We start from the raw sequence: 16,160 nt of genomic DNA on the forward strand, positions 1-16,160 counted from the left end.
GGATCCTGATCTCTTATCTTCATATTGTTTCACACGTCCTATTGATGTTCTGTATTGAATTATACACAAGAGTTTAGCTCTGATGCAAACAATGTGCCTCATTTAATCCTCCCATGAACACTAACATCTGAGATACGATCAATAGCACTGAATATAACGGTATAAGATCTTCTTTTATTTTAACCACACATTCCCCCTCAGTGCACATACAACAAACGCTGCTCCTGCTCTCTGCTGCTCCCTGTGATAAGATTTCAATAAAGCGCTCATTTTTTGCATAATATACAAACACATCAATCTGATGCCTTCTTGTCCCTCCAGCTCCTGGAAATAGAAAATGCAGATTTTTCTCTTTCACGGACAAAATGATATGCTTCTACAGAGCTTGCAAACATCATTCTTTTTTATCATACAAAAGGAAAAAGGGCTTTGAAGACCTCCATTAAAGCCCAATGCTTCTGCACACGCTCAGAGAAATAATGAAGAGCTAAGTCGACCATATTAAATGTCCTTTCCCCTTAAACAACCATAACAAATAGTCGAGTATAGCGAAGACATCCAGCTGCACCGAGCATGATTAATAAGGAATGATCTCCTGAAGCTTAAATGTTAATTATAATCACTGGTCAGTCTCCTTTCACAGTTGTCATCATCACTGTCTATTAATTCAAAATGATGCCTCATTAATAGCTAAAGAGCAGAGATGACTGACTGAAAGGGCGGCGCAGATAAAGACATGAATACAAGCTTTCTCCGCTAAGACAAAGGACATCTTCTTGTGTGTCGTCTGTTTTGACACCTGGATCAAATTGTGATTGCTATTTTTTTAATCATGCTGTTATTTTACAGTGTCATTTGTAGGCATTACACACATACAGGAAAACACAAACGGCATGAGGAGATGTGCCGGGAGTATGCCTACATGAGAGGAGGTGTGACACAGGTGAGGATGAAAGCACGAGAGAAAGGAAGATGAAAGAGACACGCTGAAGTCAAAGCATCTGAGAGAAAATGTGACTGGGTTCCACAAGAAATCCCTACAACAGGTACGCCTCGGATCGTTTGGAGGGGGAAGTTATTTCTGACCAGTTAATGAAGACAAATACAGAAAAGACAAAATAGAGCATTACAATAAATATGATAGAAAAACACAGTATTCACATCGCAGCTTCAGGGTTGTTCAGTACTTCTTTAAATAAGGGTATGATGGGGGTTTTTTTGCTGTGATTTTGCTTTTAAGTCATATAAATGTAGGGAATCTGGTTATTGATATAATCATGACTCAATTTTGATTGGCAGCCATGAATAGTTCTATTACACACAGTATCTGATAAACTCATTAGCTTCAATTAGAGAAAAGTTGAAGTTCCATTTCATTGCTAACATTGCTATGAGCTAGGAATAGTTGCCTTCCTACTGTATCAGGTTACCTGCCAGCTAACAGTAATACCAGCTGGAAACAGTGGTGATTCTTGAGTCTGTTGGGGCCTCAGGCAAGAATTAGGGGCCCTACAACCCACATTTGTCACCATTACGTCTGCCATTGTCCCAACGCTAACTCCTCTTCCTCTTTTTTTTTCCTGTTCCTGTTTTCTCTCCTGAACATTTCTTTTCATTTTTCTTGGTTGACTTTCATTGACAAACTTTGGTTTCATAAGCAATAATGCACGCAACGCTTAGCAAGGCACAGGAGTGAGGGATGTCAGACGGCGCCCCCTTAGGGAGCTTTCCTACTGTCACTGAAAAATGTGGACATTTTGCAACCACTGCTGTGGTTTAAAGTTCCAACTGGGTTTGGGCGCCGAGCAGTTGCCTGCCTTGCCTGTTGAAAAAACGCCCCTCTGGCTCGCAAGAAGGTAAAGGTTAGATTCACTGTGTCTGATGGCAGCTTGTTGTTTGTCAAATATGCGTTCTGATCTGTAATAAAGCTGGCGTCCTGATTTTCTATTGTTCTGCTCAGCTGCTGGCAATCTGAAAGCTCGGAACAAATAATGACTTCTTGAACTCCCAGTATTTATATGGCTTAGAACCAAAACACTGTAAGACACTATAACGACATAAAGCCTTCTTCCCTGAGTCACGCTCATGGTGTCAATTATATCATGATAGCTTTGAGAAATAAATCATGGCAGCATCTTCTCAATATCAAGCCTTATCTGAAGAAGCAAACACATCCTGACACTAAACCCCACTGCATCTCCCGAGCCTCAGACACTTCCATACTCAGAAAGGATCTACGCGTAGCGGTTACATAAACCTTTTATGTCAGCGTTAACAAAAATGAGAGAGAGGAGACATGTCCACTGTTCGCCTGGCTACAGTGTCCTTCCTGTTCCCCTTTTGTGCTGGGCTCAAACAAGACAAACATGTCCGTCTGTGTTAATATAATGACAGACAAGAGCAGGCCCCTGCTCATAAATGCTGCTCTAACTGAAAGCTAACAACAACTGGAATATCCATACACTCCAATCCCGTCTACCCAAAAATCATGCAGAACTTCCAATAAAACACTTGATAGCAATAATAGAACTCTGTCGTCCCTCGAAGCAGCTCTATGTTTTACGTTACAGCCTTAATATATCACTGCAGAAATCTAAGTTAATAAGCTCTATATGTTTCTCACAATGCTGATAGCACAGCCAGTAACTGTGCAGAATACAAGGCCAATTACCAATAACAAACATTTTCCACGGTGCATTGCATGTGCACATTTTATTGCACAAAAGAGACTGGCAATGCAGCACTGCTTTTTTATGTCATCCAAACAATTTACAACCGTACATGACATCTGTTTCTGCAGAGTCTGGGCGAATACTCCTCCTCTGTCCTGTGCTCTGATATATTCTGACATACACAGCACAGTCACACGAATGTAATAAAGAAGACCCCTGATTACATGTATCATGATGGCAGGTGTCAAACTTATTTTCCAGTCCAGGGCCTCCACATTCTTCGATGTCCTTGCTGGGATCATGTTTTCCTCTTGTTTCTTGTTTCATGTTTCTTTTCATTAAAAAGCCTTCAGATGTCCTGCCATGCTAACACTACATCCTCCTCTCACTTAGACTCTGCCGGTAATGAGGCGAGTTAGCCCAGCACCTCACTGCTTCACTTCACATTCAAAACAGCTGCTCAGTGAGAAAACCAGCTTGTTTTTGAAGGGAGAAAGTGACAAAAAAAAAAAGAAAGAATCCTCCAATGTTCCGTGATGCGTTCAGAGCTGTCAGCTTTCTGACGATGCATGGGAAACTCTTTCTTTATCATAGCTGCTTATAGGAATAAATCAAGCTTCTGTGTTCAGGTTTACTGCAGCAACTGTGTGTGCTGAATATGATATGAAAACCTCACAGGACTTCTCTCTGCACCTCTCACTCCCCTCTTTTCAGATCATGTTCACTTACAAAATGAAAAGCCAACAACTGCAATACTGCAACATTAACTCCTTCTCTTGTTTGTAGAGTGAAATGAGGGCAGTTACAGCGGTAATTACATTGTAATGAATAGTTAGAAAACAATGCCAAAATGTGCAACTACAAAATGACTTTAATAATAACACAAAGCTCAACCAAAAGAAATGTAGGGCATCTACTAACAATTATCCCAAATACTAATCATCTCAACAGTCATTTCCTCTGTTTGTCTTTTTGGTTTTCTCTTTTTTTTAATGTCAGAAATGAGGACAAATGTAATCACCAAAATATCCTAAAGCCAAAGATTATTATGTCTTCAAACATCAAACAGTCGTGTAGAAGATCAAATTGTGTTAGGTTGTCTGTAATTTGTACAGAAAGATGAGAAAATAGTTTGTGACCCTTGCAGGTCATGATCTCCGTTTAAAAAACATATTTCAATTAGTGTCAAATGATGCAGTGTAAATAAACTGTATAAAAAAAATCTACAGCTGAATAATTTTCATTCCTTACACTCCCAGAAATTAGAATAGCCTTTTCTATATAAACAGATTCATCAACGACTCGACCGCTTTAGCTCTTACTTGTCTTAGGCCTGGTTGTATTACTGGACTGATAGGATGGCGTAAAGGTCTTAATGATACTGTATCATCCCCTTGTTCATCTCACACAAGCGTTTCCCAGGAGATGAGACACAGTTAAGCATAAAAAGAAGCATCTGATAATGGTGGCGGCTTCTGAAGCACACAACGGCATAGCGTCCTTCTGCAGGAGCATCCAGCCAGGCCAGCCATCATTAAAACAGATCACAAACTGTGCTGTATTAAATGTTACAGACAAGATCACAGTTAATTAGAAAGCACTTCAAAATAATCTACTGGAACAATAATAAGGCAATTGGCCTATTAGTGACTGTAATAAAATCTTCGTTGCAACTTAATGAACCTTGCTGCATGTCTTCGAGACATCCGTAATGGCAGGACATTTGTGACAAATATTCAAAGAATTTCCGTGACAGACACAGAATTAGGCTGTTTCTCTAATGTGGGAGAATCTGCAGCTCGCTGAAATGATGGAGATAACCGCCCCAAGATTTCTCATTCCTCCTCCGGCTGCAGTTTCTGCTGATTACAGCTGCTCCCGTTTCTTCCAGCTGCCATGGAACCACTTAAGAGGCACGCTCCAGGGACTGTTATTCATTCAGCTTAGATGCTACAGTGTAGAGTGATGTTTATCACAATGCATTTTTTTTGTGACTGTCACGGAGCAGGCAGTGTATTTTTTATTGTTGATTGTGAATTTTCTGCAAACTAAACTGCACATTTAAGATTATTCTGAAGACTTACTGTACCTAAGGCCTTATGCATGCTTGTTTACACTGTTTCTGTGCGCTGCATAAATTATTGTGTCGTGTCATATTTTTATGCATACTGATGCTCGCCTCAAAAGATGGTCGTAGGAGTTTCCTGTGGTTGCATAGCAACTCAGAGGGAGGTGACTCACATTTTTAGCATTTGACACCATGGACGTACAAACATGAAGCACATCTTCTGAAATGAGTTTCACGGACTCCCCAAAGCCCCTTGTAAGCTTCAACAGTTTAAAAAAAAAGAAAATCAGCTGGGTGTATTAGCCTGACATGTTTGAGCCAATAAGCTGCTCTGTGTCTGTTAACTACTGCTTAGTCATCAACCCTGCTGAACATTCACCGACCGTGATGCTCTTTTTCCACCTCAGACCCACTCTGCAGAGTCTGAATGAGCTTTCTGTTTGACTGCCAGCTTCTCAACAGAGACACAGAGGCAGAAAAACTGTGGAGGAGCGAGAAGAGGGTTAGACTCTGGACTACTGGAACAACCGGTACGTCAAAGAATGACCTTCCCAGTCAGAAGCCGCCAGCTTTTAAGAAAAACACTCTCACAGACATGATGACCTTTACAGCAAAGGAGCTGGACGCAAAGAAGAAAGGAACACTTGTCTCTTTGCTTATTTAGTGCAATAAAACCCTGCATGTAGCACTTTGTCACAAGATTAGATAAGTGAAAGTCTATTCAAAGTTCAGCTGTCTCTAACTAAATGTAACAGTTTTGTTAGAGATTAATGACCCACTGAATGTGTACACATTAGTTTACATTGCAGGGTTTTGTAAATTAGGATGCAAAGATGTTGAACAACAAGCAAACTAGACAACAGAAACTCACACAAGCAGAGAACTTTTTTCAGGAGACAGCACGCCATGTAAACACCTCATAGCTGGGAAAAGTTATTAGGAATACAGAAAATCTTGAATGTCTGGTGCAGCGTTGACTTTTCAAACACAGACCAAAAGACATAAACTCTCTGAATCAACTGGCACTTAAGAGTACACTTGCTTAAATTCTCAGGATAGTAGAGCCTCTGTCTTACACGTGGAAAGGTGGAAGTGCTCAGAACTCTTCTTTTCCAGTTTAAAAATAAGTGTTCACATAATTGTGAGATTTAAAAATAATCACCTCACGAAATGTAACTTTCATTGCATCCAGTGTCATGGAAGAGATCTGTGTATTTTGTTTGTCAAATGTGAAGCTGTAGTTTTTACAATTTTACTCTGTAAAAAGTTTTACTCTGTCCAATATTTAATGCCTTGGAAAATATTTGATCATTTCAAATATTTGATCAATTCTTTTATGGACATGTTAGTTATAGAAGTCAAAAATAAATCCCTTCAAACCGACTTATGACTATTCTAAGCTTAAGACTTTTCATCACAGATATTTTTCCTTTTCTTTTTACCTGTCATTGTTTTAAAGAGATGTTTGGCACCATACATGTGAGCTATCAACTACTGAAGAGTTCATTAAAAATAAACCTGCATGACTCAGCTTATTTAATGAGCAAGCTTCCATGCAAGTGTGTTTGCCAAAGGAAATGTTGGTGAAACAAATGACGGCTTTTAAAAAAAATAGAAACAAAAAAAAACAGCACATGAAAGGTAATCATACACAGCTATAACAAAGCGTTTACAAAGATTCGCAGTATAGGCCATGGGGAGAATTCTCAATTTTCAGTTCAGTTTATTTTGAAAGGGGAAAGTGCAAATTAATAAAACATGATTTATATGGGTAAAAATGCCAGAATTACCCAAACTCTTTGGTACACACACAGTTTTTTGGGGCGGCCAAGAGATAATGTTAAAGTTTTTCTTTCTTTTTTTTCAGTGGCTGAAAAGTACTTTGAATTGAATTTGAGGTGCTGGAAGTATAAAGCGTTGTTGTGTCTTTGTCACCTGGTCAAGATCTCCACCTCCTCCTTGATACTCACCTGTTTCCAATTCCGCTATCAAATCTGCAGCGTTCATAAGCGAGGTTTGCCACCCACTCTCCACCAGATCGCCTGCTCACCACCAGTGGCAGCTAGAGTCGGCTTCTTTAAGAAGTTGGTTTGTTTGTTTCTCATTTAACACTTGTCTTTATTTCAATGTCTGTCTCAATCTTTCTTTTTGGATACCTGCCTCACTTTTAGACAACAACAACCCCTTACACCGGCCACTGTGGTCAAGTCTAGTTAAAATCATAACAACTTTATTCTTATGATGAATAATGTCTATGAACATTGTTTAACGAGTTCATGAACGCTTTTGATAAATAATGAATTGTATCACTTTGATTTTCAAGACTTTTTGTCATTAAACAAAGATCATGACATATATCATAAATAAAACAGATAACTGAGAGAGGACACATGAAAAACAGTGTGTAAAATATACAGTACAGAATTAATTTCATATATCACCATAGACTTTTTGTTGTTTGCACTGCTTCTGGACTGTCAAACTAAAAATAGCATAAATGCATCACGTGAATTACTGTGGGATTCGTTTCAATAACAAACCCTGCCTTCGTCACTCTTTATGCCATGCTGTGGGAGAACTGCAAATCATGTTCATCAGATTCAGAGCCAGCAATAACTTGGATCCCCACGCTGTGATTTACATCCAAGTACTCCTTCTATTTACAGCAGCCTGCTTTTAAGTACCTGGTGAAGGAGCACAGCAGCTCTATGGAGGTACTGGTCTGAGAAAGAAGGAGACAATTGGAGGAGGGTAACTGGACATCTCTGTGGCACTCCCACCTGTTCCTCTCTAACTTTTCATTCAGCCTGAGTAGCTAACCGGCGCTGCAGGGCACAGGTATACAGAGACAGCAGCTGGACAGATGCTGACCACATCTGGCGGGAGGATACGACTGAAAATTACTCCATCACCAGAGGGACAGAGGTGGAGGAGAGAAGGCGAGTGTGTGTGTGTGTGTGGGGTTTGTGTGCATGACGATGTGTTTTATAGGGGAATATATAAGAGCTGCCTGTATTGAGGTCAAGCGTAAAATAGTATTCAAGAGTGTTTATATTTTGCTTTATCCCTACTTTGATTCGATCACAGGCTAATGTGGACAGACGGAGACTATTTTGAAAACTATTATAGTGGATAGACATAACAACAAACCCACATCGCTACCATCATGAGAAGTACACACAGCGGTGTGTGAGATAGAATTCTTTTTAAATGTGATGAAAATAAGGGCTGTAAGTAATAACTTTATTCATGATCAAAGGGATTTCTTAAAATGACTTGTTTTGAATGAGAAATCGTCCAAAATCCGGCAAATATTCAATTTAAGAAACGGAAGCTAATAATCTTTAAAGGGCTGCCCCTAGGTTATTTAATTGGACTGCTGTCCTTGTCCCAGTATACAAGCGCCAGGAAAGAGTAGATTTATGGACACAAGTATGTCTGACTCCTCTACAGGAATATGGTAATGGAAATATGCACTAGGCCTGGGAATCTTTGGGTGTCTCACCATTCGATGCAATGATTCTCGATTCATTATTCAAAGTCTATTTATGAATGAACACATACTTCAGGATCTACTCCAATCATCTGTGAGACTGGCTGCATTATTTGCTGCTCCATTTGGCATTGTACAGAGTTAAAGAGCTAGGCAGGGAGTGACTGATGAGCCCCCCCCCCCCCCCCCCCCCCCCCTGAAAAAAAACAATGATTTATGGAAGTTATGAATCAATTTAAAAATCCCAGAAGATAAGAATCTGTTTTCCCTACCTCTAGCATGCACCAATTTCAGCTATTGGACCCTCTTCTGGTTGACAGCAAACAGGTTGTCAGTAGAACAGTGAGAACATGGACGACTGTAGAGCTCTGTACCTTTTATTTATTTTCTATGTTTTACTTTAGGTACCAATGCGATGCACACTATCCCTACACACGCGCAGAACACCGAGTACAGCGTCTCATAGAGGCAAATATATGCAAGACTATCTATCCCCAACAACATTACCCAGGTGTTGTAGTCAAACTCTGATGCATTTTACATAGATTTCAGTGCATACGATGAATCAAATGGCCCAGCCTGTTCACCCTGACTTCATTTAGACTTTTTCCTATCAGCCCCCTCGTAAAAGCCAGATGTGTGAGATCAGCGGGTAATAGTCTATAATATTTATCATGAGTAAGCAGGTTGGGTGATGATGTTGTTAACACTGACACTTACACATGATGTAATGACATTGACCTAGAAACATGCCCTGTTGGTGAAGACTCCTCCTCCTCCTCCTGCATGCTCTACACACACTACACCCAAACCAAACAAAGCATTTTGAGTTGTAGAGCACGGCCGACACTGACAGCTAGTCTATGTGAAGTGCATGTATGGAAGGCACGTCTGGACGATATCAGACTCTAAATGTCCTAAAATTGTCTTGACAATGTCAGATGTTCATGTGAGATGGTCTTCTAGTTTTTTCTAAGTTACATGAAAGCACCTTTACACCAGAAAAACTAAATCACTTACTGTTGTTTGTGAGTGAGCTCCTCCTCCTTGTTCACCAGGTCCTGTTTCAGGTTAGCTAACATTTCCACGGAGACGTCCACCTGACGGGAAAGCTCAGAGGCCTTGTCCTCCAGGTCTTGTTTCTCCTGGCTCAGCCGCTCGCTCTCCTGCTTGGCTCGCTCCAGCTCCGAGCTCTTCCTCTCCAGCTCCGCCTGAAGACGACCTACTCGGGCCGCTATTTTCTGCTCCACCTGCAGGGCAAGAGGCCCGTTAGCTACACGATGATCCAACATTATTATTGTGAGATGTGACTAGTTCTGTGTTTGAGAAAAAATAAGTGAGACAAGCGATTATCACATTCATGAAGACGACGTAGGTCAGCGAACATCTTTAAATTGAGCATCTTTTATCAAAAATGAAATTGCAAAATTATGAAATGGCTTGCTCTGTTTCAAAATGATTCCATCCCATGAAGAACCTTTTACCATTGTTAAAGTTGTGCCTGTATGTCTCTCCTTACAAAGAATACCTTTAACAGCTTTAACATTGTGATCGATACAATGCATTTTTACATTCCTTGATTTATATTATTCTTTATGTAATCATTGTGCAGCTAAGCTTCTTACAGGAAGGATGTTGTTCCCAGTTTAGCCATCCTTCATTTGTTACTGATAAAATGTAGGACTCATCAGGTTCAGTTCTGTGCCTGCGACAAGGTCATTAATTTCCTCTCTGTTGCTAAGTTCAAGGTTTCTAAAAGTGGACTGAGAATGTCGACACGATCTCTGTTCGTAGCTAGAAAATGAAAAAAAGGCGTTGAGTTCTCATCTTCTGTGGAAAAATCCAACAGCATTCAAACTGGCAAAGAGGAGAAAGGTACAGACTGTAGTAGTTCAATCAAAGAAATAAAAAACTGAATCATCAATTCTTTATTTACAACCACATGGTTTGAATTATTTCTTCTTTGTTTTTAATGATCTTCTGTTGTTACTGTGTCTTTTTTTTAAATATAATTTCCTGAGAAACTATTCTACAGAACTGTTCTGATTGATACAGTTTCTTTGCAATCAAAGATCTTTTATCCCAGTCTCTTTGGCTGGATGCTTGGGCAAAGAATTTAAATATAATTTATAATCAACAATTTGGAAGTGTGAAAGTAAAATGTATCAATGTACTATAATCATTCAAAAGTAAAAATGTAAATCAGTATCAAAATTGTACCCTATGCGTAAGTTTTCAATTAACAACTGTTAATGTTTGTCTAGCCTGTTTCCTTCAATCAGCTTTTTGGGAATACAATACCTCTTCAGACAGCTTCTCCAGCCTTTCATCCAGCTCCAGCCGCTCAAATGCCCGAGCCTTCAGCCTGGCCAGGCCTTCCTCATAGGCAGCCTCAACAGCACTAGCCGCTACATTAGCTGCAACCGCTACAGCAGTGCTGGGGTTTCCATGGGGACCAGGGTCTGTGGATGTCATGGCTTTCTTCATGAAAATCTCCCCCAGGGGAAACTCGACATTGGGAATGTACCTGGCCGCAGTGTTGGAGTTAGCCGGGGTCAGACTCAGGTCGTCGGAACAGGTAAGCTCACGGCAGGGAAAGCGCCGCTCCTTTAAAGCTGAAGGTCGCAGTGGCTCGAAGGGGTCGTTGTTATTGGCGGGCGTGAGGAGAGCTCCCTCGGCCACTAGAGGCAGGAGAGCAGCGGCGTCACAAACGCTGTTGGACTTGGAGAGGACGTAGAGGGTCTCGTACGTGTGGTTGTACTCCAGGTGGGCACGCAAGGACGACAGGCTTCGGAAGCGCTTGTGCTCCCCGCAGCGAGGACAGCGGTATGGCAGGTCCAGAGAGGCCATTCCTCGCAGTAACTGCTGGAGGAGGCGCTCACGCGGCACAACAGCGGTGCCAGGATGAGGGCACGAAGGTCGAGCACCTGACAGATCCTCTCATGGTGAAAACAACAGGGGAACTACAGCAAGTCAGGCAGAGGAAGCGAGATCCCATGTGCAATGAAGGGGCTCAGCTCTGTCACATAACCAGACATGATATCAACATTTCACCGGCCGTTTCGCTTCATCCCTCATGGTTCCCCAGCCTGAGGTCCTACAAACAGAGAAAGACAGAACTGTGAATTCTGATGTCACATCAGATTAAAATCCATTGAACAAATGAGACATAAATAGGTTTATCAGTTCATCACAGAAGCTGATGACAAAGAAAACAGAAAACTGGTGAATATGTGTGTATGTTCTTTTTTTTTTTTACATATATATTTTACGTTTCCCTGCAACACTGCCAATTGTTGTCCTGTTCATTCAAGTCAAACAAATTCAATCATTTTTGAGGCAACTGGTTTAGAGCAGCTTGGAAATAATAAACATACAGGCAATAAACTACATAAATAAGCTATAAAAAAAGTGAAACATGACCTAAATGATAAACCATTGGTTAACAGACTATTGAACAACCAGACTTAAGAAAACAATAAATAGTTGAGGGATAAAAGGTTAAAAACAGATCTGTGAACGTAAAAGGATAAAAGTTAGTACAGCTATAAACCTCAGGGTCGCCGGTGGCCAAGCGGTTAGATGGCCAGCCCTTTGTGTCTCAATAGTTTATGTGGGATTATTGATTTGTTAGTTTGGTGGTGAAGAACAAGTAAACCCTTTTACGTGTAGCCTTTCGAGGAAGACAAGGGAAAGTGTGGGGGAAAGGAAATGGCTCCATTAGTGAGAGTGCTTGTTAGCGCCAGCCTAATGTTGAAGTCTGAAGTCTACAAGATCAGCTGGACAATACAATGGAGTCCATTACGTGCTGGCTGTGGATCATTAGTAGTGGGTAGTTAATACAGATGGACACTTTACAGAGCAGCCTCTGCCATCAGTGTATGAATGGGGAGGTGTGACCTGCAGTGTAAAAGCGCTTTGAGTAGTCAGAAGACTAGAAAAGTGATATAACAAGCTCAGGTCCATTTAACATTTACAAGAGGGTCCACTCTCTGTTATCCTAGTTTAGTCCTTTTTATGCTCCCTCTGCCGGTCCTTTTAAACCTTTTATCCATCCATCCATCCATTATTTTTTAGCACTTTTTCCAGTACAGGTTCGGGAGGTGCTGGAGCTGATCTTAACCTTTTAGGATATCACCAAAATAGAAATGAAGAAAAGATGAGGCGCATAAATAAACAAAAAACGACATACAGACAAACAGAGTCTACTATAATCCAGCTATTTTCCAGAGACACATCTGAATATAGAAGGGAGCCTTGCATACTTAGCACCACAGTCTGGCAAAAACACTTCTAAAACAGCTGTAATCAATTTTTAATTTGATCATTTTCATCTAATACTTTGATGTTGAGATGAGTCAATCTGCTGCAAGAACATTGCTTGACTGTGTTTATCTGATTTTTTCTGAGCACTTGATGCCACTGGTGAAATAAATATTCAGCAGAACAGCCTCAGATGATTCCCCAGCTTCAGGTCTTCTGATCAAGCGCAAATCTCTGATCGAGCACCAAACTGAAAAAGGTTTTGCAAGCTCTTCAGGTCAGTCACATCTGCGTTCACGCTAATCCAATGAACTGGACTTTGGGGTCAACCGTTCTCGGGTCTGGGTCCCTATCGTGAAACCACCCGAATAGTTTGTTCATGCAGCTTTGCTGGACTCGTACTATTTCAAGTTTTCTGTTATTTGCCACCTGATTTTAAAGTAGTCTCAAAACTTTAGTTGTGTTTCCTTTAAATGTGTTTTTTTTTTAAATTTGCCCCAACTGTTTGTTCTTTTTCTTTGACATTTCACATTTAGTTTGAAGTGGTACTTATCTATCATTAAATAATTGCTTGACCAATAATTGTCTTTTACCCATATCATACAAAAAAATCAAGAAAACAGAACATCCACTCTGCCCACTCTCATAGATCCAATCAGTGATGGATGATCGGCAGTATTTGGGATGCATTTCCTGTCTAGCCACCACTTGTTCATAACACTAAAATTCAACAAAATAAAGCTACTTAACAGGTTTTAATGTGACTCTTCTAGTGTAGCTGGTAAAGCATGGGCACAGCCTCTATTTAAAATATGACTATTTGGACTCTTAGAGCTGGTAGAAACAGTGTTGGACACCAACCCAAGACTGAATCTTATAGGAGATCAGACCTCCCTCTCAGAATTTTCTAGAGCAGCCATTCATGAGAGAAGCAGTATAGGCAGAGACATGTGGCACTGTAATCCCAGATCACAGATGCAGGCCGGTCCTCACAGAGAGCTTCTTTACACTGGAAATTCCCACAAGTCACAGAGACTGTTATTAGACGTCTGGGAGGCTGGAACAAGGAATGAACTGGCAGGACGTGCCCACTTATTAAAAGAGGAGGATCTCACAGATGCAGTCACTACACTGCAGACAGCAGGCGCTCCCATCTGCTCAAAATTACTGAGTGAGGCAGGAAATGGAAGGAAGTGAAGCTGTTTGGTGGCCACATGTCACATCCTGCCAGTAAAGCTCAGCTGAGAGATCCCAGGGGAGCGCCTTTAACGTTTGATTGTTCAATTAGTAAAAAAAGTGGGCATGTGTGTAAAACAGAAGACTCACAGGCAGCCATGGCCTTCAGCATCGCTCTTTCTAACAGCACAAAAGACTGCCAGTCGATTTTTTTTCAAGTCAAGCAACGGCACAGAGAGAAAAAACACGTGTTACTCGGATCTGTTGCCTGTATGGCTCATAATTCTGCTCAAAAAACATGTGGGAAAGTACCATCTGCAGTGAAACTAGCCATGACTGTGGTTTTATGTTAATGTAAATAAAATAAACAATGTTCACACTTTACACAGAGAGGCTATGAATCCATCATGATTGAGCACTAAGTAAGAGTGGCCAAGAAAAAAAAGTGTCCTTTTATCAGGCAGAAACCTTTCGAGAACCAGAGTTAAATCCTTGGTAGAAAGCCCCCTGGCCAGAAAAAAAAACAAAAAAAACAACATTTGGTCTGGAAAGTCTGGAAAATGAGCTTTGGTCCGCTTGATTTTTGCTTGAAAACAAGAGAGACAAACAGTCGATTGTCAGATAGTAATTTGTAGTATTAAAACTTTTAGACTTCAGCTTAAATCTTAGCTTTACTATGAGATTACAACACGAGTAAACAACTTTGAAAAGAGGAAGCTAACCACAGAGTTGTAAGGAAGGAATAAAAAGGAACAACTAGGCAAATAATTAAATATATCAAGATCCATCGTGTGCCAATAAAAAAAAATGTACATTTTAAGTAAGTAATAAAAGAAGGTAGACACACAACATTTAATAAGTCTTGGCTTAAAAAATTACACAAACCTGACCTTTACCAAACCATCACGACATCAGCACTTTCTAACTGCCAACCTTCAAGCTGTGTGACCTCTGATTGGACAGACAGGACCATTCAGTAAAGGCTGTAGGATTGGAACAGGGATCTTTCTGTTCTGTTTTATCACTGCACTGATCAGATGCACATCTGCTACAATCACACGGCCAAATATTATGTTTTGGACTATTTTAGGACATTGATATGCACATATTGGATGAATAATAATACCTCTCCAGAGCAGCCACCTGGTGCTAAAACAAAATATCACGATCATTGATATTAGATATTTATTCTAATTATCTTCTTTTTTCACTTAATGTTATGACTTTATTAAATCCCGAAGGAACTTTACACTCTTTGACTGAACGCAAACTATGCACACAAAAGCCAGAGCACAAACAATGGATATATCCATGATGTACGGATAAGAGATGTCAGGTGAGGCACAGGGACTGTTGCCCGATCAGTCAGGGTTACAGTGCCTTGCTTATTGGCTATTCGGCAATGCTCAGAAAGTGAACTGGCATCTCTCCATCAACTGTACCAGTCTCGATTCCCTACTTATTCCATACCAGGACCAGTGACCCTCCAGTCCCTACAGACTGGGCTTCTGCTGTACCAAAGATGCAGTAAAAGCATGTTAAATGTATGTTTAATACACTTGTCTTATAAAGGGCTGATGGGAATGGTGTGAGTATTGTTGCTGATGTGGGCATCATTCGTAACTGTCATGGCAGGCCATTAAAAATCCTAATTGGTTGTTTTCTTTCTGTTTCTTGAGTAACCTGACAGTACATTGGAAATCCATATTTTAAGGGCTCTGTGCTTGGAAACGCTAATTATCTTGTTTGTATTGTCTGTCAATCCCATGTTAGCTTTTCCACGGTCAAACAAGGTATTAAAGTTAGTACAACAGAGAATCATAATGTCTATTCAGTTTTCTTACTTCTAACGAGGTCAACAGAGAGAATGAAGAGATTGGGCCTTAAAGACTTGGTATCTGTCTTTTGCGGTTAACCACAGCAGTAACCTAAAGTCAATGGATGTTTAAAATTGTAAAAAGCAAACTCCCACAGTGTGTTTTTAATAAAAGTTCCGAAGCATCAAGTCAGGAAGAGGTCACACTGTCAAATAGAAAAAGCGAGAAAAAAAACTGTAAAGTGATAATGAAGAGAAAGAGTGGAGAGGTAGACAGGAGGTAGAACAGATGTGTAGGCGTGAGAAAGCTTACTCTTTTGGAGACAGACAGGAAAAGTGATTCACATTGAGGGTGTCCAATACTGCAAGAACTTTTAATCTTAGAGAAGTAATCGAAGCACAGCACCGCAGAGCTACAAAAGGGAAAGTAAGCAGTGATCCTTATACTTCTAATTAGGAGACAGCTTTCAATCACTGGATCTATCTTTTTTTTAAATAATCGCTGCATGTACACATGTGCACTGCATGGACGGTTTAACACTCTTTCACAGATCTTTAGATGATAACATTAGTGTGTCGAGAAGTGAAGACATGCATTAATAAAGGCAAGGCAGAAACTGCTAAAAGGCAGTAAAGAATGGATGTTAATGATGAGTTTCATTTTACCCCCAA

The 16,160-nt window shown here is 40.4% G+C and overlaps 1 protein-coding gene across 2 annotated transcripts in view; it reads right to left on the bottom strand.

Moving 5' to 3' along the window:
- fbxo41 (F-box protein 41) overlaps positions 1-16,160 on the bottom strand; it is a 44,896-nt gene that overhangs the window by 21,817 nt on the left and 6,919 nt on the right. For both annotated transcript variants that reach the window (XM_079337511.1, XM_079337512.1), the window contains exons 2-3: positions 10,535-11,330; positions 9,254-9,483 (exon numbers count right to left, since the gene is read on the bottom strand). In XM_079337511.1, the coding sequence (XP_079193637.1) occupies positions 9,254-9,483; positions 10,535-11,083 (779 nt within the window). In that variant the 5' untranslated portion in view covers positions 11,084-11,330. The remainder of the gene's footprint in view (positions 1-9,253; positions 9,484-10,534; positions 11,331-16,160) is intronic.

The sequence above is a fragment of the Symphodus melops genome (genome assembly GCF_947650265.1).
Source record: "Symphodus melops genome assembly, chromosome: 2".
Taxonomy (NCBI): Eukaryota; Metazoa; Chordata; class Actinopteri; order Labriformes; family Labridae; genus Symphodus; species Symphodus melops.